Source organism: Falco biarmicus, chromosome 2 (genome assembly GCF_023638135.1).
Source record: "Falco biarmicus isolate bFalBia1 chromosome 2, bFalBia1.pri, whole genome shotgun sequence".
Classification (NCBI taxonomy): Eukaryota; Metazoa; Chordata; class Aves; order Falconiformes; family Falconidae; genus Falco; species Falco biarmicus.
The window spans coordinates 93,538,807-93,561,972 of record NC_079289.1 but is presented as its reverse complement, the minus strand read 5'-3'; the positions used below and the strand labels follow the sequence as shown (position 1 = coordinate 93,561,972).

The 23,166-nt window shown below is 43.1% G+C and overlaps 1 protein-coding gene across 1 annotated transcript; it reads right to left on the bottom strand.

Moving 5' to 3' along the window:
• Positions 1-2,703: 2,703 nt before the first annotated feature.
• ASB9 (ankyrin repeat and SOCS box containing 9) lies at positions 2,704-22,201 on the bottom strand. Its single transcript, XM_056327959.1, has 8 exons — positions 21,775-22,201; positions 15,326-15,405; positions 14,083-14,190; positions 12,939-13,089; positions 10,656-10,790; positions 9,108-9,299; positions 5,557-5,722; positions 2,704-4,344 (listed from the first exon to the last, which is right to left on the bottom strand). Exons 1-7 carry the CDS (start codon positions 21,866-21,868, stop codon positions 5,598-5,600), a joined length of 885 nt encoding a protein of 294 aa, XP_056183934.1. The 5' UTR covers positions 21,869-22,201; the 3' UTR covers positions 2,704-4,344; positions 5,557-5,597.
• Between the last annotated feature and the right edge of the window lie 965 nt (positions 22,202-23,166).

The window sequence follows — 23,166 nt, the reverse complement described above, 5'->3', positions numbered from 1 at the left end:
TCCCAATAGCCCAGCTGGTGGATAATGTTTATCATGTGTTTTGTTCTGTTCCTGCAAGAAAAATGAGCAATTTGCTTGATTTGGATTGAACTGTTTGGGTTCTAGCCTTAGAAGTAACAGAAGTAATTATAGCTTGAAAGAGAGAAGAAGTTACTTCTTAACCTTTGTTCTATGAGGGAAAGGTTTTGTGTAGGGTCTTCAGCTGACTGAAAAAAAGACTGGGGGCTGTGAGCAAAGATATGCCCCTCTAGCAGCCAGTAAGCACAGACAGTAAGCTGGTACTGCCAGGACCTGAGGAGTGCTTTGCCTTTTCTGTGGGATGAATTAATAGATTTAACCCCAAGGAAGGCACCTTGCACTCACTGAGGTCTGATTAGCTGAGGAGCGGAAATACATGCCACCTAATTTGAGCCTGTGAATATGAATGGAGTTATTTTGAAAACGGGATATCTCTAGTTCTTATTGAAAAGACTTGGATAGGCAGAGGTGCTGCCTACCAGCTTATAGGACAAATTATATATAAACAGTTGGAAGGGGCTAGGAGTTTGTCAGCCTTAGCCGTCATGCTCACCAGGAGAGTGCAAAAGGGGAGTTACGTACAGGGGTGATGCACCTTCAGAGAGGACTGGGGAGAGCAAAGCAGCTGCTGGGAGCTTTCCTCCATGCAGAAGCTCACAATATTAACAGTTTCTGTTTTGGGACAATTATTTAGTCAAAGACAAAACCAACACAATTCCCATTCGCCAAAAACAGTTGATAAAAAGACCAGTTTCAATGACAAGACAACCCTATACTTGTTGTATTCATAACATCTTTCCAGGGTCTGTTGTGAACATTCAGGATTCAGAGTCAGTGTGCTTTCACAAGACAAAGAGCTGCTTTAACTGCTACTGCCGTATTTTTGAGACCACAGAAAGAAAAGCTCCAGGGATTTCAAAAGCCCCAGACTCGGCAGAGACTCCACAGTTTAATTTGTGAAGTGAAACATCTGACAGATTACAAAGTCAATTTTACTTCACAGCACTAAAGCCATGAATCTAGTCCTGTGTCTCTTAAATCGATGATGATTGATGAGTTTCAAGCCCTTGAAAAATACAAAGGGCACTAGTTCAGAAAGGAAAGGCTTCACCTGTCATAGAAAAGAAATAAGAGCTTGTTGCATGATGACATGACCCAGGTATTATCCAGGTGTGTTACCTGAGCACTCAGATAGGGCTGGAACAAGGGTTACCATGTTGAATGGGGATATAAGGATTTGAAACATTTCTCTTACCAGCAATAGTTCATTGCTGTAATTTTAAAGAAAGGTGGACTACCTGAGGCATCCTAGAGAGCACTTTTGCATCAAATGTTGCCAGTGTGCATGAAATAGAATATACCTTGGAGCAGTGAGCTGAGCAATGTATCAAGGAATGACAAATAATTGATTGATATGCAGAGAAATAACTCGGGGGAATTTTTATCCAAAGCCAGCAGGGTTCAGGCTGGGTCTGCAGGGCCAGGCAGTCTCCATTTTGAAAGATTCATTAATCAAGAAAAAGTAGCTTCAAGAACATCAGCTCTTGGACCTTTGGCTCTCACAAACACGGATCTGAAGAGAATTGAGTACATCCCAATTTAGGGATATAAGCACTCTCTTTTCTTTCTTGTACCACTCTGTTTCTTGTAGCACCACTAATCTGCCCTTTTGCAGCTGTTCTGTACCATTTTGCTAAATTAGTAAAGTAAAATTTATTTCCTTCTTAGTCATCTTTAAATGAATTCATGATGGTGGAGCTGCAAGAGGACATTGCATACACTCTGAAGATGTATATTAGATTTACTAGATTAGGATGTCTGTGGTTTCCAGTTAAGAGAAAAAAATGAAGTGTTGAGAAACAAAGAGAACAGCTGTGCACCTCTGCACATGTGGATCCAAAACAACTTTGCAAAAATTTGTTGCATCAGACATCTTTAAAGAAATCAAAAGATAATTTTCTTGCTTAAATCAGTTGCCTTCTTTTGCTGAGGTGTTGGCTGTTTAGTTCTACAGTTTTCAGCAGCAGCTCTCTACCCAGCAGAAACGTCTTGTAAAGCAATTTGCTGGCATTGCCCTCCCTCTTTCAGCTGGTCTCTGTGGGCAGAGACTCCCAGAGATGCATCTAGCAGAGAGGGAATTACTGCTCTCCCATGTCTCTCCAGCCCCACAGTGTACCTGCTGGCTGCTGGCAGACACCCCGTGGGCTTCTGACCGTACAGGGATCTCCAAAGACTCACTTCAGTAACGGGTTCCTGCTGTGTAGGCACACACCAGGGCACCCAGATCATTACATGTGCCTCTTGCTGAGGAGGCATGAGAAACACATGGATGCAAATCAGTTAAAAAAAAAAAAACAAACAAAACCAACAAACTAAAGATGGTGACCGTCTTCATTTACATCTTTTCCTACTTTGTGAAATCTCTGACTCCTTTTCACTAGCCCTCGAGTGGAAAAAGAATTGCAAGAATCAAACTCCACTTTAAAACATCAGCAAAAGGCAAGATTTGCACAGTATTTGCATTTTAGTCTTATCTTTACTATAGATCTATTTGAAGGAATTACTCTACATTACCCACTTGTGGGCAGGATTGCAAACAACTAGAGTTCAGTCCAAAATTCCATAGTATCAAGCAATCCACAAAATTAGTGCTATCATTTAAATAATGAATGAAAATAGAACAAAAAGAGTATAAGCCATTTATTTTTGAGCAAATATCCTATACAATTGTGGTTTGACTACCACTAAACTGCTAACAAAATAATAGCAAAGAATCTGATAAAATATATTCCTGAAAAAATCTTTCAACTCCTACATTACATTTGGAATTATTTCAAACACAGGAAAAGATCCAAACCTCACCTATAATGAGCTTATTCAGTTCGTGTCTTGTACAACTTCTACAGTTTATAACCCGATAAGTGTGGATGAAGAAAGCTGTAATTCACCAGTGTTGATCACAATTTACATTAAAATAAATAAGCAAATATACTAAGATGGTACAAGCTGAACATACAGAATTCATCCTAGTTACACTTGATCAGAGTGATTCAAGTAAACAGTCACACTATGAAATTTCCAGAAGAAAAGCAGTCTAGAAGCATCACTCATCATCTTCTCAGAGCAATTTTCTCCTGCTATTAGCATTACTCCTATAAACCCATTGGCTGAAGTTACAAAATAAGATGCTTAAAGGTAAATCATAAAACTAATATGTAAAGAAATCTCTCTTCATCATCTAAAATATAATAAGCTGGATCTTCCAGCTTTCCAGTGTGTCACCAAAGCAGGGATTCTTTACACTTTAATCTTCAACAGTTAAGCAGTAGGTTTGTTTTCTGTTCCCTACCTGTTCAATGTAGATTCAGTTTTTCCAAGATAACTGATTTTAGAAGGATCCACCTTCCCCACCCAAGATGCCTGCTTTTATTCAGCCTATAAAGACAGATGTCTATTTTTCTTCCCCAGCAAGAGGGAAAGAATATGGAAGGCCATCTTAAACCAGTGAAAAATTCACAGTAAAAGTGAATTTTTACATGGCTTAAATTATATATGATGAATTAGGTGAGATAAGTGAAGATTTCTGTGTGTCTCTGTAACAAGAGGACTTACAGACCTAACTGTGTTTGTCATTGTGTCCCATTAGGGTACAACTTAGTGTTCCACAGAGCCAACAGAACTGCTATTGCTGTGTTTGGTCACCACAAAAAAAAATAAAATAAAATAAAGCTATCATACTGGATATCTATAGCCAGCAGTCATGTTGTCCAGCCAAGGATTTGAACTGTAGTTTATGTCAAATATGAGCACCCAGGAAGCATTTGATCCATCCTCTTTATCTTCCCATATGCAAAAGGGAGGCTTGCACCACACACATTGGCACACTAGTAAACATCAAAATAAGTTTCTGTATCTGAAGGCTGCCAGTCTCTCCATTTACAAGATGAGGACTCCATACATCTTACTGCTGGCATTAACAATGTCGTCACAGTTTTTGTGCACCAAGCCCACAGTTACAGGTGTCTCCACAGCAAAGTGAAAAAGAAGAGGATCTCCAAAAGCGTCAAATTGCATGGCCTGCCCCTCCAGTGCAGGGGCAACATGGCAGCAGCCCCTCAGAGGAGGCGGTGGGTGCACTGCAGCTGCCAGGTGATGCAGATGCACCAGAGTTCAGAGCTGGAGAGGGTACAGGGTGGCAGGCAAAAGAGCTGGAGCTTCAGCATCCTCATCATGCACATGTCAGGCAGCTGGTATTCCCAAGGGAGCACCCAGGAGAGGGCAGAGTGATCCGAACTGCACTTTGGTTTGTGGCAGCAGGACATGTTTCTGGGAGGGAAAGAAAAACACCCAGTGATAAATTTTAGCTGGAGAAAGTATTTGTTTTTACAGCTTCGGTGGAATAAGAATGACATATGTCTTGTTTGTTTGAGAGGCGTGTGGGCTGAGCCAGCAGCTCAGCAACTCAGCAGGGGACACAAATTACCCATTATCTTTTTAATTTGGAATGGACTTTAACGTCAGTATTTTCATTGTTCATTTTATGACCACACATTATTACCACTTACATGGAAGATGCTATGAATGAGGTAACATCTCTCCAAGAAAAAAAAAAAATTATCTCACTCTTATGATGATCTCTTTTCTTGGGTGGGGAAAGGGGAGAGAAGCTGTTGTTTTTCTGATGAATGCTGAGAAATGCTTAGGAAGTATCACCTAATTTTCAGGGCAGAAAGGGGGAGCTCTCGATGCCTGCAACCGATAGCCTGTTAGCCTGTGTCCTTGAAAAATAATGTGCAAGGAGTAAATGTGTAGTTCTCAAGTGTGGCTCCCTTAAGTCTCAAAGTGTCAGGAATAAGTTATTTTAATGGATGATTAAAAAAACTTTCCCCCTTATGATTGCACTGTAGGGAGCTGCCATCAGCAGCGACCTACTTGCTGTCATGGCAGAAACGAATGTTTCAGATGCTGATGATTGTTGGCTGGTGCTCATCTATCTGCAGCGTGATATACTTAAAAAATAGGTAACATCTGCCAGAGGGCTTCACTGGCTTTGCAAGTACCTTCGGCTGGGTTCCCTTTCCTTATCCGTGCAGTGGTGTAGGTACAGCCTTCACAGATGACAGGCAGATGAGCGCTGCTTACAGAGAAAGTGTAGCTATCCTTAGTACCCTTAATATATACATGACATGCTGTTAGTGCTGGGCTGAGATATGCATTTTCTTTGTAAGAGGCTGTCAACCACAAGCCCTCTGAAACTGTGCCAGAGAATCAAGAGATCTAATTTAAAACATTATGTTCATTTTCCATGCTTTCCAGGGGGCTCTTAAGTCCCATTTCCAAGTTTCGCCATGTAACCATGCAGAATGGTTCCTTGCTAAATGACGGATTTGCTAGGGGTGGTGGCAGTGAGACCTGCGAGAGTTGGTCAGTCCTGTGTTTCTTGGACCCAGGGCTTTACTAGAGACCAACAACTATCACAAACTAACATCGCAGGCATTGGCAACACTACTGATGAGAAGAAATCTTTCCTCAACAAACCTTCCTGTGTTATTAGAGGCACTGTTTTGAACAAGAAGAGCTTAAACGTGGAGAAGGAAATGTTTCAGCTCGTCCGGCAGGAGAAGTCCAGTTATTTTTTGATGCTGCTTGTGTCCAAAGCACCTCCTGATGCACAGGCGGCACAGCTGCATCAAGGACAGTGGCCCTGGGGAAAAAGCCAGGGAAAAGGTTACACAAATGGCTTTATTGCCCCCAAATTGTGAAGCTGAAACAGCAGCTGTGCACCACCACTCTCCCCACCTCCTGCAACACACCCTGCACTGGGGGTGCATGGCCCCCAGAATGCTCAGCAGTGAAAAGCCAGACCTGCACCCACCAAAAGACATGAGCCCACCTGCAATTCAATACAATCCTTGTCACTCTCTGTCGTTACACGGCCACAAGTTGTATTAGCAGCATCAGTCTTTCCCATTTAAGCTGCACAAGTCTGGAGCAGTTTGTGTTGTCTGAGAAGAGATGCTCTATGCTTCCTTCAGAGTCCTCCCCCCTCCCACTCCCCCAGTGAGATCCAAGTTTGTAGCTCCCTGCTTTCTTGATACTTATTTCACAACAGTGACAAACACATAGCAAAAGAAATACTATATAATCCTTTATTTCAACCATCTGTATTAACTGTTCCCATGCTGATAAATACAAGCCCTGCTGAAGAATCTGTGGTGCTTTTTTTAAATGTAAGTATAATGGCATTGTACATTTATTTGGGTCACTTATCCTTTTCAGGAAGAGGTAGTTCCTGTGTGATGTTTTAACTGCAGCACCTGTCAATATCCAACCCTGCAGTGCGCTATTTGTGCGGCGATGTGCAGCATGCAGGGGTGACAGGCGCAGACGGTCGTGGGGGGCTGTGGGAGGGCAGATAAGAAGGGCAGGAGGGGAGAAGCAGCAAGCACAGACATGGGGGTTGGATGCTGGGAGCAGGGAGGAGAGAAGGAGAGACGCTATAGAAAGTAAGAAGGAGGTAAGCAAGCTGGGAGGGGACAGTTTAGGTGTTTCCCTCTGTGCCTGGCTACTGGGTGGGTGAGATAGCAGTCACCAGAGAGCTGAAGTGGCAGTAGAGTGCACTGCAGTGGGAAGGAATAGGGGCTGCAGCAAAAATGCATTGAGGTGGCAGCTTTAATCGGTTTTGAGACTTCCCTGGTGCGGGGCACCGCATTTCCAGCAGCTCTGTAAGGCTGAAAACTGCTGCACTGCTGGAAGGGCAGCACAAAGGGCTGCACCCTTCTGCTAGGAGGCAGTGGAAGAGTTTTAGTTACCCTGTGCTTGGGCACAAAACAAGGCAAGCTGATATGGAGCAAGTTAAACTGGCTGTCACACTGCACGTGTGTGTGGCCATTCTGATCCCATGGAAATGCCCTGTCTGTAAACATCTAATTTTAAAAAGGTTTCCATTAACAAAAAAATCCAAACAAACCCAAAACTTAAAGACTTCTCAAAACACAGTGCCACTGCACTGAAAAATATTTAGCAAGCACAAGCATACTCCTCAAAAACACAGTGCATTTTTGGATCATTAGCTAATTCTCCCACCTACACACAGGACTCTCCCTGCAATGCAAGCAGGGTGTGCAGTGGTCCGGCAGCGTGGTGGGGTCCTGGGAGGGGAGAGACCACCACATGTACTACTCTGGGCTAGTCCTGGAACGACTGGGTCAGCACAGCCACTGACTCATCTCTAGTGGCAAAGCAGGCTCCCTCCAGCCTGGCCTGGCCCTGGGCACAGGGCTGCTTCCCCCCAGCATCTGTGGTGTGAGGGGAGAGGAGCCATGCATGGGAGCAGGGCAGGAGAGCAGCAGCTCAGCTGTGCCAGTGCTGAGGGGCCGTGGGACTGGTGGGATGACTTTGATCCTCGCAGCACATTTCCAAACCTCTGTGTGAAACCAGAGTGGTAATGTTTGCAGCACTCTCCCAGGCTGCAACTGTTCAGCTGGCCAAAGAAGTTAGACATCAGCTGCCCATCAGGCGTGACCCTATTCAGTGAAAGACATGTTGGAGAAGATCAGAAAAACACTATTCAGCAGCAAAATGCCCTTCAGGCATTTATCTTTCTGACTTTGATTGCTGAATTTCACTTTGAAAAATTCCTTACCGCCCGAGCTGTCAGCTCAGCCCGAGCAGCATTCTTCAGGCCAGCCCTACAGGGTGTGCCTGAAATATTTTCCTATCTCAAATAAGCAGGACACATGCAGTGCCACAGGAGTCAGGAATCTAACACAGCAGGGACTGAAGCTCAAAGAGATCACTGCCCTGTGTATCATAGATTAGGCTGGGAAACCAAGTATCAGTTATTCATACGTAACTTGCATAGAGCAGTTGTTTTCACGTTAGTATTTCAAGAAGGGCCTGATTATTCACTTTGTTATTCCAGTTTTACCTTGGTGGAAATCTTTTCATGATGATAACAATCACATCAACACGTGACTGACATAATAGACTAATGGATTACACCATCAGCAACTTGTTTAAAATAATGAAAATCCAGATTATTTGGTAATGTGTGTAGTTTACTGACTGAATAAGAGCATCTAAAAAAGCACACAAGTGCACCAATGAGTAGATACTGGAAACCTTATTCTAATTTTCCTCAGGAATGGTAAGTAAAATTTTTATCCGTAACTCATTATTCACAAACAATAAAATAAAAAGACCTGGAACTATTTCACGTATGGGTACAAAATAAACACTTTCTAAAGGTTAGGCTTACAGTTTGATATGGCTGGATTGTTCAGCAAATAATGTTGGCTTTTTAAAAAACCTAGTGTATAAATGTACACACGTATATGTATATATTCATTATATCCTGTGCAATTTTCCTTGATCCCTCCCCAAACGAGCTATCTTTCATTTTAAAGATGTCTTTACACCTACATAGAACTTGGCCTGACAATAAAAGGGCAAAGAACTAGAAGATCAGCCATTCAATAAACCTTTTTTTTCCAATATCATATGGATTAAAAATTTTCTGGTTCCAATTTTGCATTTATGCTGAGACCAGTAACTAGCATGCACCTGACAGTCAGCACACTGTATAACCAAAGATTCCAGCCTGAGCGCTCGCTAGCTAGCCTCAACTCTCATCAGAGATGATTTACTGCCTGCGCTTGTTGACATGCTCCAGATAACACTCCTGGGTGTACTTCCATCTCAGGCACAAGGGAACTGAAAGACTCCCGCTAACTTCAGTGCTTCAGATAATCAGAAAAAGCCACCATTAATTTCTAAGGAGCATTTTGCCTGGTTTTTTGCCCTAAACTTTATTTTGCATTATTTTGCAAGCTCCACATGAGTATTCCCCCATGCAGTAGATTGACAACCTGTGGGTTGAAAGATGGGTAATTATTACCATTACCAATATCAGTGTGCCACTTCCATTCTGACGCTAGAAAACACAGTGTCCCTATGTCAGCTAAGGTTAGTTATTCTCAGTTTTATAGTTCTAGTAGCATGGAATAACATAGCTTTTTGCAACCGTTTGTGTGGTTTTTTTTCTAACAGATCCTGAGCGAACAAGTAAAACAAGTGTTAAGGGGCACCTTCTTTCTGCAGGAGCAGTCGGCCCACAGGACTGCCTGCTGGGACCAGCTCCATCGGCCTCTTGTTTTCGGCGTTCTTCACCCAAATGTCTGCTCCAAAGTCAATCAGCAGTGTCACCAGCTCTGCACTGCAATTCCTGGCGGCCACGTGCAGAGGGGAGTCCAGGCCCTTGCCGCTGTTCACGTTTGCTCCTGAACACCAAAAGATGACAAAGAATAATGACTATACAGTAGCCTATTTCCATTTCCTGCACTAGCTGCTAATTCTCTGAATAATCTGTAAATCTGTATGCTACCCAGGTGTGGATCTCCTTATGCTGAGGCTTGGTACTACAGTTTGCATGTGCACATGCACAACTCACATTGGTTGAGGAGGAGTGGGTCTGTCACTAAGAAGATGATCCCAGAGGAATAGCGCAAGAGGAAGTCCGTCATCCACAGCACAGCCCACGGACAACTTGAAGCAGGACAAACATTTAGTTCTATTTACAGCCCACCTTTGGTCCCCATCCCAGTGCCCTATTCCCTTAGAATACACCCTGCTCTGTACCAGAGGCTTAAACTGGTGGAATTTGCAAATGCCAAAGTATCTGTTGAGGAAAAAATGTGAGGATGGAAAAGTTCTAGCGGCCCTTGGTAGAGAAGGGTATAAGCAAGCACCCCTGATGAGTGTTCCCCACCCATTATACTGGGCTAATGGCTCCTGAGGCACCCTAAGAAGGGTGAGCTGCAGAACTTATTAAAAACTATTTATACTGTTTTTATAGTACACATTCTCATTTACAGAAGGCAGCAAAAAACATATGACACAAACCAGAAAATAGTAACTAAATATTTAATATTTAGCTTAATTTGTATTTGACTTCTTTAGAAAAAAGATCACGTGCTGAATCACCTACCTAAAAGGTGATCTACATGACGTTTGCTTGTTTTTTCCAAAGTGGCTTTGTTGGTCTATCATTTTTTTACTAGCTATGAGGCTACTTTAGTTTATATGACCCCTTTGGTTAGAAGAGTTGCACTACTGTAGATAGCTAGATAGCAAGAAATGGTCTTGCATAATTATCCAAGGGCTTGACTTATAGCTAGGTTTGTTCCAAAGTAGTGCTGAACATTTTTTCTGTGTTGGAAATATTTCCAACTTTTTTTGAACTCAGTGGAAATTAAAACATCTTTGCAGAAATACTATGTAAAAGTGATTGAGTCATATCCTTTGGGTAAAGAGGGAGGAAAAGAAAAAAAGGAAACTTTTTCCTGCCCTTTTCAAGTAACTGCAGCATCACACACACAGGCACTGGAAAGGACGTTTGTTCCATGCACCACCAACCATGTGGAATCCAAGATCACTCATCATTTTGTCAGGAGCTGTAAAGTTTGAGCTCCTGGCCCTATTTACCCTGCTACCCCATTTAACCCAGGGCTGCCATTAAGAGCAAAACTTCACCAGGTCCCAGAGCAGGAGCTCCTCTAAATCTTTGATGTAAAGAGTATCCAAAGATAGATGTTGCAGGAAACAAAAAGTACACTATCCTTTATTTTCCTTTTTACCTGACTCAAGCAGCTTCTTGGCACAGTTCACTTGCTGGTTCTCACAAGCTACATAAAGCGGAGTACCCAGATGCTTGATGTTGTCATCAATATTTACCCCATGGGACGCGAGGAATTCGACACATTGTACGTGACCTTAAAAGGGATAAAGGAAGAGTCAACTCACAGAGATTAGGCATTTTTTTTCCCAGCAAATTCTCTATTGCAGCAGTGTAATTTGGCAAAGATTCAATGTTTTGTCAAGAGATGGTAGTATTACACTTTCATCTGCTCTGATGTTTCCAACCTGGAAAACGGGAACTGCAAAGCCACAGTTAGTGAAACAGGCTAAAGCCCGTTCATTTTACCTGACTCATTTCAGATGTCTACCAAGGATGAGGGGGGGGGGGGGGGGGTGGGGGGGGGGGGGGTGGAGGGGGTGGAGAGAAGGGAGTTTGATCTCTTTGATCTCTACTCTTTGATCTCTGCCAGAGCCCCAGGAAAGCCGAGACCCTTGTGCCCGACCAGTCTGTCAGTGTCCCACCGCAGGGACCCATCACTGATCAGTCCTGATGGATCAGAGCTACTCGGCTGCCTTGTTCAGGGGAACGCAGCAACAGCATCGGGGGACCCCTCAGAGGGTCTGGCCCACTTGATTCGAACGCATTACCCGCTGCTGGCCACTGCTAGCGCCACAAAGGACTAACACCAACAGTTTATGGAATAACACTATTAGTATAAAATTGTAACAGAATAAGGTTCAAAGATTGCCAGTGATAAATACACTGCCTGCAAAGCAAGCTTTAAACGATGTATCTAGTAACAGCCAGCATAAGTTCATCATAGAAAAAAAGTTCTAACCCAACAGGCGTCCCTATGGGGGAGAAGACAGGTTCAGGCTGTGCACTGATCCCTGAAGTTACGATGGAGTCTTCCCTAACTTCTCCCCTCATCTGTCCACTTTTTAGACCCCACAGTACATCGTATATTCATTCATCATACACAGGACTGGTTAGAAGTTTCTCGCCTCTAATGCAAATTAGTACGCATCCTCAGACAGCACTGCTGAAGTTCTCTACTAACTACATATGCTCCTCAAGTGGGGTTTTGCCCTCTTTCGGGGTGGGGCAGGGGGAGCTATTTGAGTTGGAGGTCATGATCTCCCACTACCGTAAATATCTTTGTCTTATTTTCAACTAATTTTCTGTTGATGTCAGTGGATTGCAACACCTTATCATCAAGTTTCATAGACAGAACTTTCCTCATTTGAAGGCTTCTTTCTGCATAACTTAGATAATGGTGTTCTTTTTCACTATTTATTCTTTGCTTCTCATCCTCCCCAAGGCTGACTACCTCATTTATAAGTCCCTTCATTCATAACAACTTTAGAGGGGTCAGCTTGACCTAGCTTTGTGAACACTGAACGAGAGCTGGGTAATGTGGGAGTCTAGACAACAATTCCCCCTCCTCTGAATTTACTTCAGTCTAGGACTAGTCCGTTTCCATCACTTTCAGGTAGAGCTTGAGTGACTCTAGCCATACATATTGTTGTTACTAACTGGCATCACGTGCCCAGTGAGGTGTAGTAGTACCTTGGAGGCAGGTAACTTTGGGGTGGAGGTGTGTGTTAGTATTACAATGAGATTATTTCATCTGAGGAAAGTAAATTTGCCACAATGGTTGGCTCAGCAGTGGACATTCTCTCATGTATTCTTCATGCAACAACTGCTATGTAGCTTATCAGCTGTGTGTGCCATCATGTTCCCATTCCTGCAGGGAGCACAACAGAGCCTGGCCATGGGGTCTCCACTCCGCTCCATCCTCTGTTTCTCCTATCAGCAGGTGCTGAGCTGGCAGGATGTGTTTCTTAGGGAGCTGTGGTAAAGTAGATTATGTGCATGCCAGCCACCCTGAAAACAGTAGCTGTATTTTACCCTAAAAAGCTTTCTGTCCCAATTCTCTTATTCTCCCACACCAAAATTATTTTCTCACAGAGACAAATCATGTTTCTCTCCACTGTTTTTGAAGATTGCCAGCTGACTGCCTGAGATGTCCACATTGTAGGCAGCTGACTTGGACAATGCATCCCCTACCAAATGTCACCACACAAACTCAGAGTCCTGGAGAGCTGAGCTGAGCTGCCCAGGTCAGCACTGGGGTTGGGAGGAACTGCACCACTCGTGATGAGACCAACTAGGAAGGTATTTCACATGACCCAAATCAAGAAAGTTATCTTCTTTATGTCTCTTCTACTTCAACACGCTGCTACCAACACGGAAAGGAGTGCTGATGTTGGGGGGTTACCTCTTTTAGCAGCTTCATGGATGGGGGATGCCAAGTCACAGGGTGGGTGCAGGCTGGCTCCGTGCTGCAGCAATAAATTCAAGCAAGCTACACTGCCACTGACACAAGCGCTAAACAGCGGCGTGTGCCAGTCTACAGTGACTCCATTCACCTGGAACAAAAATAACACAATCAGGCTTTCTTTTGCCTTCTCACTCTTTCAAAATTGACTAAAATTATCCAGTTCTCAACAGAAAGTAGGGTTCCCAATACTTTTTATTTAATTCCTTGTAAAACTTGCCTACTGCTTCTGAAGATTGCCACTTTTTATTAAAAAAAATCATATTAAATATTTTTTCATTTTAAAAATATATTTTTAAATTGCTCCCAAGGAGAGCAATTTAAATTTTAAATTTAAAAATATATTTTTAAAATTCTCCCAAGGAGAAGTCTCTTTTCCTGCAAAAGAATGTTTAACCAGACCTCCAGGGTCTCTTGAGAGTTGCCAAGTTACCAAGTTAAATGTGTGCCCATTTCTTAGTTATCTCATCTGAAACACACCTGCCCATAGTCCTCTCTTGAAACAGTCCATTTTTAGCTGAAAGTGTGCAGCCCTCTCCTTTTTTTCAGTTTTAAACTGAAAGGTAATATATGTACAATGAGTTAATTTTCATATTCACTATAATTTTAACATTAGCCTGAAAAGCAGGTACCATGAGACACACTCATTTCACCACTTTACTTGCATGTTGTTTCTATTTTCTTCCCATTTTGTCGTTAGTTGATCCTAACAATCCTAAACTCCTGCTTAAGACTGCATATTGACACCAATAAGATTAGTGTGTGCAGAAAATAAAATACACCCTTGACTGCTGCATCATTATAAACCCTTTGCAAGGGGAGCTTCCCCTTATTCTTTCAGTAAACGATGAGAACATTGCACATTCACCTAAAGAACAATAATAACAACTGGGTTTTAGATCTGTGCTTTTTGGATTGCTTTATTAAGAAGTGTGTTTTATGACATATGTCCCTTAAGCAGCGCTAAGTACAGAGTGTAAATCACAGTGATATGCTGACATGAAATAGTACATCACCTAGCATTAAAATGTGACAATACAACATACTAACACTAGAGACAATGATCTGTCCATCAGGTACTCACCCGCGCACCATGTTTTAATAGGACACTGGCACAAGCAGCGTGACCCCCTAGGCAGGCTTCATGGAGAGGAGATACCTGATCTTCTGTAACAAGATTAACATCACTCCCCTGATGAAATAATGGAAAATTTCATTACAACCAACTATGAAAACCCCAATAAAATAAAACAGAATAAAATAAAAAAACAACCACATTTTCTAGCTTTAAAGCTTTATGTAATAAGACCTTCCTCAACTGACTGGGGTTACTCATCCCAATAGCAGAGAAAGGCTGTGATGCTTTGACTGGAGTGGATACTGGCACAGCATACCAGAGGTTGTGCCTTCTACACACTGCTAATCGGCACGGAAAGCTGTAAGCAGTGGACTGTCCAACGTGGCAATACAGACATCCTTTTAGGAGCTCAGTATGATTTTATTCCTACTGCACCATGAATAGTAAAATCTGAAATAAATAGTAATAAAAAAAGATTAAAAATTGCTACTAGAGCTCTTGGCAAGGTAGTGACTGCCACCTTTCTACATCACTGCTCAAGCCTTCTGACCTCCTGCCTGCTGAGTCTGCAGTTGTTTGACTGGATTGAATCCAGAAATGCTTTTGAGGGTTTTCTGTTCTTTGCAGCGAGGCACACTCTCAAGGAAAGCCAGCTCCTGCATTAGAGACCATTTGTTTGATTTTTACAGGATCTTTCGTTTCTTCTAGCAATCTTGGTGCTCCAGAAGGTTAAGCTGGAAGAGTCTCCAATATCCCTTCCCTTTCCATCAACTCCACAGACTAAATCCAAGAATTTTGAACAAACAGAGCAGTGAGGTTGAAAAATCATTTCTTCCTACCCTGCCCTTCTGCAGCAGGAGCAGGGACACTGGATACCCTCAGGTACTTCAGATACAGATGTGTGGGTGGCTCAGCTGGAGCCTTGCCTGGGTCTGGAGCTGCCCCCAACCCAGGGCACCAAACGCTTCTCACAGGTGCAGGACTGCAGAAGGAATCCCCGTGACTATGTTCCCATTACCTGCACCAGAATTAAAGTATGACCCAGGATATTTCAGTACATCATCAGCTTAGTGCACAGAGCTTGCACTAGGCAAGGAACTGCTTGTAGAAAAAAATCTGTTACATGCAGATTTCACTGCGTTCTAGTCAACATGATTTTCTCACCCTGGAGGTTTCACAGTAAAGCACAGAACACATTCCACCACTAAACAAACCCAGTAGAGATCATAGCAACCCAGCACGGGGGTACCTGTTTGATGAGTTTCTTCAGGGTAAGCAGACGCCCATGGACCGAGGCATCATGTAAAGGAGACCAGTCTGAAACAAAGTCTGTATGAAGAGAGAGACAGGAAAAAGGCTAAAAACTATGTGGACTGTTTCATCAGCATAATCCACTTCAACTGCATGACCCCAGCTGCGTGACTCCCTTCTACTTTATTTCTTGAGCTGCCAAGCTTTCCTCGGAGCAGCTGCCCAGAGGGAGTGAGACAAGAGAATGGCTTCTCTCTGGGCATGTTTTTAACTCATCCTGGAGCAGCTGTGCTCCCCTTCAGAAGACAAGAGAGAGATTTTCAGGACATCACTTGCTCTGACTGAGCTCGTTCCTCGCTTTGAACTATTTCCAATGCCTTTGTTTGCACAAGCTCATTACACTTTATCAATTAGCTCAGAAGGACTACCTTTTGAAAAGGCTATGGCTGGTCAGTCATTTACCCCTAAACAGAACTGGGCTAGAGTCAACAATACCTAACAGGAGAAGGTATCAAAGTACAAGGAGATAAATTGTGTCCACGTGTTGATTTTGCCTTTCAGTTTTCAGTGTTTGGTGTTAGCCTGTGCCGTGGTGCATTTTAAGTAATAGCTGTATTGTTGAAACCACAAAGTGAAGTACAGCATGTATATGCCATACAAATATTAATAGAAGGGTATCTTCAGTATTACAGATTTTATGGCTCAGAGCCAGCTGACAACAATAACCCCTCTGGGAGATATTTACCTCCTTCAGCTTTCATCACCTCAAAACCCAGCGTCTGGTCTACGTCAATGGCCCAGGTTTCCCCTAGGAGGGAAGAGAAGCATTTCCAGATGGCATTTCGTGCCCAGCTTCTTTTGGAAACTCATTTTGCTGCTCTCCGATTGTCCCACTCTCCTTCCACTAACTACAGGGAAAGTCCCAATGACTGACTTGGACACGTTGTTGAAGTTTTCAGGGGCTATACTACATCATATGCATGGAACAGGATGCTTAACAGTGAGAATTCTGCCTTCAGCAACAAACCCTAATAAGCCACCATCATTCTTTAGAATAATTTTTACAGATTAGCTGACGATGTTAGTGCTTATACAAGATCTGCAGAACATGCATGAGAGAGCTGAACTCCCTATGGCCCACATCCTTCTCCTGGCTATGCCACGGTGTGCTGGAAGGAGGTAATAACCAAACCAACTGTGTCAGCCACCTCCCAGCTCATTTAGCTATTGCTCTCTCACCTTTAAGCATGTTCAGTAAAGAACATCAAATTTAAACAAGATAAGATCTAGTATAGCGAGACTTACAATGGTTTTGTGATTGAAAAATTCTGCGCTAAGTAAATCGTGACCTGAAGATAGTGGTATCTGAGATGTATTGTTTATCACACACAGAAGAGCTTTGCCTGCATATCTATGTTAGGTAGGGGGATGGCTTTTTCCTGGCATAGGGGTCGCAAAAGGTCTGCTATAGATCTATAATTACTCTCGCAAGACTCTTTTATGACTGTGCAATAAATTTGTCTGGAGTTGTTAATATAGGTATAAGAATATTTTTACAGTTACAATACACCATTTTTGAGCCACTTGATGTTCATCGCAATGCTTATCTGCATAGTACACTTTTGCAAATATGTACATATTGCACCATATTGTCTCTGGAAGGTGGCTCATTGGTGGACTAAATCAGGGAAGAATTTAGTGTTTCTCTTTTTGGACATCAACAATGGGTCTCCATAACAAGCAGCTAGTCAAGTTGGTAGTAGTTACACACACATCACAAGAGGGAAGCCAGCTGGTCCCTGTGACAGTTCTTATTTGAATGAAATCAATGAAAAATAAAATCTAGCAGAATAATCAAGACTTCACCTTCTCTTTTCTTAACAATATTCCAGCATGCTCCTGGCTCACAGGACAATCCCAGGGATATTCTGGGAATAACCTCAGGATGAGTTTGAAGCCTGAAGGGGGGTAATCTTGTGGAACAAGGCCCTTAGGAACAGAGGTCATCAGGGAGATTGGACAAGCAGCTGATTCAGAATTTTCACTATTTCTCCTCATTTCCCTGTCTCTGGTTATGACTGCTGCTTGGTTAGGGGAAAGGAAAGGGCGAGGGTTTATATAAAATACTAGGTCATTCATTGGTTTATGCTAGGTTTATATTTACTTGATCTAAGCTATCATTGGGTGCCTCTTGAGCCAGAAAGGAGGCTTATTTTGTGTCCACTGGCAACTGACTATGACTACAGCCAGGATGCAGATCTGATGGCTGGACCTTCTGTTACCTGCTCAGTATATCTTGCTCATAGGTGCAGTTAAAATTACTATCGATCAGCTTTGAATTCTGAAGGAAAGATGACTTGGAGAGCCGGCTGGGAGGGACCGTCAGCCCTGGGGTTGTGCCTCCTCCAAGCATGGGGCACAGCCTCCCTCCTGCACTCTCCCCAGAGAGAAAGATTGCTGCCTTCTCCTGCTCTTGGCATGTATTTGTTGTAGCTGTGGGTTTGGGTCTTTTCCTTCAGATCAGTTTGTTGCCAGGGAACTTGGAATGTGTTTGGTGATCTATTGAGCATGGGCTACAGACTAGGTGATTGGTGGGCACTTTGAAACCTGCCATCTACTCCACTGCTGTCTTTGACTATAAGGCACTGTACAAGACTGTGCAGACTTGGTAGGTAAATCTATACTGCCAAGTAAAGAAAGCCAGGAGGCTAATTCAGTATTGAGCTTTAAGCAGGTGAAGTCTGCTCCATTTGGTCTGAAAGACAGAAATGGTCCCAATCTTTTTTATTTAACAGTATAGAAATAGCTTAGAACACAAGACTCCATTAGGTAAGTGATCTTTTCCAGTCTTGTATTATTTTCACTATGAAAAGTCAAAGTGAAAAAATGAGAAATTGAGAAACAACTCAAATTTCACTGGCACAGAAAGATTATATCAATTCAGATGTGACTCTCATTTAGGAGAAGCCTCAAAATCAGAAGGCCAAAATTAGAAGCACAATAGAACTTTATGGGCAGTACTGAGAACGTGAAATATATAGAATGAACTTGGGAAATCTGGGAAATGTATGTCAATTAGTTTTTTTTTAAAAAAACTGTATTCTTTGTTATTAGCATCATTTGAGCTCTGCCTGCCTCCTTCTGTGTTCTATGGGCCATGTCCCACAACATGTTGTTCCAGTAAGTTCACAAAAATCCTTTGGCTTTAGCAAATTGACAGCCATTTCCAGAAGCTGTTGTTCCGGTCTCATAAGGATTACCAAACCATGCTACAATTATTAAAGAACAGTACTATTAATTGACTAAAATAGCTTTGCTCTAAGTAATATGTGTCAAATGATGCTTGTCTGATCATGCTGTTGTTCTTGCTGATCCTGCCTGTGTTACCATTGGCTGTGTTTCCAGGCTCTGTAAAAAGCTTTTCATTTTCCAATTTAGAAACTGATGCCATTGTCCAAACTGCATGACTTGTAAGGGAAGCATGTTCATAGTAATCTAAAAATCAAAACTGAGGAACAAGTTTTCTGAATTGTAGCTTGATCTTTTTTTGGCCACACGAACACAGGTGGGGTTTTGTGCAATCTACCAAGTTGTTATATCATTGTGTCAGCATTCTGGTCACCACGGGGGAAGTGCATGGTCATGCCATCACATCCACATGCAGAATTCATAGATTCAGTGCTTGTTTGAGAAAAGGCAAGTTTCTACTGACCAGACCAGACCATAGTCATCTGTGGACTGGCCATTAGCTTGCAATCTTGCCAAGTCTTAACAACGAATTAAAAGACTGATCACATAAGCATCAAAAATAGACAGAAAATAAAAAGAGGTATGTGCCAACATATTGTAATCCAGCTGGGAATTCTGTACTGAGAAAAAAACAAGGCTGCTTTTTCTAAACAGAAGTGGAGGACTATGGTAGCTTCATACCAACCTTGGATACATTGGGAAGAGGGTGTTTAAAGGTCTGTCTGATAATTAATTTCCATGGCATATGTCCAAATCTGCTGCCGTGAACATCATGGCCCCAAGCTGCCATCTCTCCTTCCCTAGCTTTGCCTGCAGCAAACACATCCACCCTCAGGCAATGCTGGGGAGGCAACCTCCCTGCAGAGGAAGGCAAATTTCCCCAGTTCCTGCACCCAGGGCATCACCCTCCTGCAAACCACAAAGTTTCTATTCTCTACCCACTCCAAGCTGAAACTCGTGTTTCTCACCTGGAGGAGGGAGACCAAAGTGGATGTTGGGGTCTCGCTCCCTGCTTCTGCACAGCACAGCAGGCATGGCATTAGACTATAAATGATCAGTATTTATACCATACACAGGTTTTTGATTAAAGCCTAAGCAAATGCCAGTGCTAACCAAGCATGGACTTTAAAATCCTGAAATACTGAGTTTCTGGAAAGTCCTCAAAACACTGCCCATCAGAGCTGCCCATGAAGGAACAAGGCTGATGTATGTGGGTGTCACAGCTGTATTCAGTGTATGTACCACCACAGGAACAAGGATTTCTGATTGCCAAAAAATAACGTACAACTGCTCTTTCACAGAGGAATGAGACTGTTTAGCCAAATGTGAAATTTACCCACACCTTAGTCCACAGACAAGTTGATTCAGGTCTCAACAGCTTCAGCACCTAGCCATCCAAAACCCACTGGCTTTCAGTGCCACTGGGTCACCTAGCTCCCCTTTCACCACTGAAAATCCCAGCCAGCCCAGAGGTTACATTAAACCTCTGGTCATATTTGATTGCATTGCCATCACTTGGGCGTGTGAATGCTGGCAGTGTGATGGTACAGAGGGCGCCTTATAGCAATAACCACACAAACATGCAAACCCTGACTTGTCCCTGTGGACAACAGAGCATTCACAGGACCTTCCTAGAAAAGCACTTGGATTTGTGTTGATGGCTGAAAGTATCTTTTTCCAGGCTCTATGGGGAGGGTGTTGCACACTCTGTGCCTGTCCCCAGGCTGCTTTCCTTCCACTGTGGTCACGCACAGTGCAGCTTGCAAGGGGCTTTAAAATCCTTTTGATGGAGGTATGCTCTTGCATATATATTGCATATATATCTATATATGCCTATGGCATTATATATAACAGTTTTACAAATGGTATTTTTCATATTCTAAGGCTTTCCCCTAAAGTTTGCGATATAAGCGTCCTGAGCCAAATGCATTCCTGCTGTAAGTTGCCAGCAGAGCTTATTGATTCTGCTAAGGAGCTGGCAGACACAAGAGGAATGGATAGAACTCTGATTTTCAAGGACCAAATGATTTATGTGCAACAGTGCCGCATGTGGGATCCCCGCCTTCCAGCCTCCATTTTGCTGGAGCTCATCTCCAGCGTGGATCTGATTTGATTCACACTGTTAATAACATTGCTGTTCCTTCCCTCCCGCCCTGGCCTCAGGATGTACATATATGACACGCATGAGGAGAGGCAGACTACACAGCAGATGTACCGATCATCTTTGCATAGTGGGTTTTGGGTCTTAATTTTCTCTTTGGTGTGAATGTAAGCATCCTGAAGAGGCCAGGAAAGGAGTGAAGACAGTGTAAAGTTGCATTATCTTATTTTACTTAATTCCCTCTGCATTTGCTACGAGATGAAGGAGTAGCTTCTCAGAAAACAGAGCTACAGGGAACACGTCCAGCTAAATTACTATGTGAAGTTAAATTACTTGTCTTTTGTCACCATGTGATATTTTCAATGGCTCTGAGCTAGACAACAGAGCAAGGATCAGAGTGAGGCCATTTGGCTGAATAACTGCTCACTGGTGACCACAACAGCATCAGTCACAACTGACCGCAATGTCCTGGCCATTGCAGAAGAACCCACTAGGGCTGGTGACTCAGCCTGGGCAACAACACTGGGGTATGCTCATCTGAAAGAAAAAGAAAAAGAGAAAAGATAAAGGAAAAAGGGAAAAGGAAAAAGGAAAAAAAAAACAAACCAAAAATAACCAAACAAAAAAAAGCAACCAGAAAAAGAAAAAAGGCAAAAAAAAAAAAAAAAAAGAAAAAATAGAAGAAGAAAGGAGAAAGGAAAGGAGGAAAAAGTAAGACAATTAAAAGAATGAAAAAGAAAAGAGGAACTGAGCCAGTGCTGAGCTTCCAGCTGGCACTAATCTAAGTAAAACGTGCCACATTGCAACTTCATTTTCAGCATGCTGTGGTTCAAGTGCTGCGTTTGTTTCCGCTTGTACAAGCAGTGGTAGAGAATCAGACACTGATTTCTGTGATACACCAAAAAAACAACCAAAAATTCAGTATCAAATAGGAACAGCTTATTCAAACCCCTGCTGAAGTGCAAGCTCATGGGAACGTTTTGTGGGACTGACTGTGGTCTTGCCCTGGACGCAGGACGTTGGGAGCAGCATGCCACTGTAGCCTGACCCTGCCCTTTACTGCCGCTGGCTCGTGGCGAGGCAGGAGTGTTACTTACCCCTCATCAGCGGGTTTGATAGGGATGTTGCAGATGTCTGGCCTCCAGTTCCTTGCAATTCGCTGGCATTTTGATTTGTTCCCTCATCATCCATCTCAGCCCTGTCTGTCCAATTTCTGTTTTTTCACTTCGTGGTCGGTCTCGAGAGTTCAAATTCCATCATCCCCGGCGAGACCCCAGCGATGGGAGTGATCTACTAAGCAGACTCCACACGCACAAGTCAAACAGACCTTGCAGCAGACCGGGATGTGGTGCCAGCAGCACTTTGTGCAGAAACTTGAGTACCTGGGTTGGGATTTAACAAAACAGCTCCCTGGCTGCCCTGGTAGGCAGCCAGTGATCCAGCGAAGCGAGAGATGTGCCTGATGTCACATCCTCTCCAACACGGCGCCCAATCGGTGCGCCAGCCCTCCTTTTTTATCAGGAAGGAAATTCTTAGTTTGCCAAAAAAACAAGACAGAAAGCCAGTTCAACTAGTTGAGCAAACTCTGCCTGCAGGGGATTTGCAATGAAAACCCACAGAGATATGAGCGCACGCGGATCTGTATCACTCCCAAGCAAGCTGCTCCCGAGCAACTTTGCCACGCACTGGACACTGCACACACTGCACCCCTCTTATCTGCCAAGCCCTGATGGTATGCAAGAAACAGAGAGCTGCATGCCTGCTGCACAGCAGTGATCACCGCATACCCTACAGATATTGAAAACACATGTCTGAGGAGCTGTGCTTCCCACCGGAGGCCCCGCGTTGCCTGCCCAGCATGGGAACCGCAGTGCTGCGCGGGTCGTTTCCTTTCCCCCCAGTTCAATCGATCTCACTGAGTCACACTCACACCCGGAGTTTCATATCTAAGCAATGCCCTTTTATTTTTAAGCAATTTCTCAGTCTAAAACAAACATCGCAAATTACCAGTGAACAAATGGCAATGCTTTTTTCAGGAGAACCTTTGCCCCATTTCTCTGGGTCTGTTTGCAAAACTTTTCTTCTCACAGATCATCTCCATTTGCACTTTTTTTCTTGCCCAAATTAGTATAATTTACAAGCTCAAATTCCTTTTTCTGTCCCTGAATATTTGCCCATTTGTGTACAATTGCAAGCAGGCAGAATCTCCATAAAGTCTAAACCAGGTAAATAAAAATTATGTTTTGTGGGTGGGTTTTTGTTTGGGTTTTGTTGGTTGTTTTTTTTTTCCAATTTGTCTACTAGAGCAGAATTTGCATTTGTGTATTTGGAGATACAAAATTGCTAATCCTGGGCTAATTCTGATCCTAACTCTGCTGAGCCTAAGCAACTTGTTTTCATTTTTATTCCTATCTGTAACACATGCAAAAGATCTGGAATCATGTTTAGGGTTTATTTGTCCATATCTTTAACAATGATCAGTTATATTA

Bases quoted from the DNA above. Each gene is read 5' to 3' on its own strand.
- ASB9 (XM_056327959.1), bottom strand. From the start codon at position 21,868: ATGGATGATGAGGGAACAAATCAAAATGCCAGCGAATTGCAAGGAACT. The intron at 13,090-14,082 runs GTGAGTACCTGA...TTTTTGTTCCAG, and splicing joins TATTAAAACATGGTGCGCGG to GTGAATGGAGTCACTGTAGA. The intron at 10,791-12,938 runs GTAACCCCCCAA...ATCCCTTTTAAG, and splicing joins CCATGAAGCTGCTAAAAGAG to GTCACGTACAATGTGTCGAA.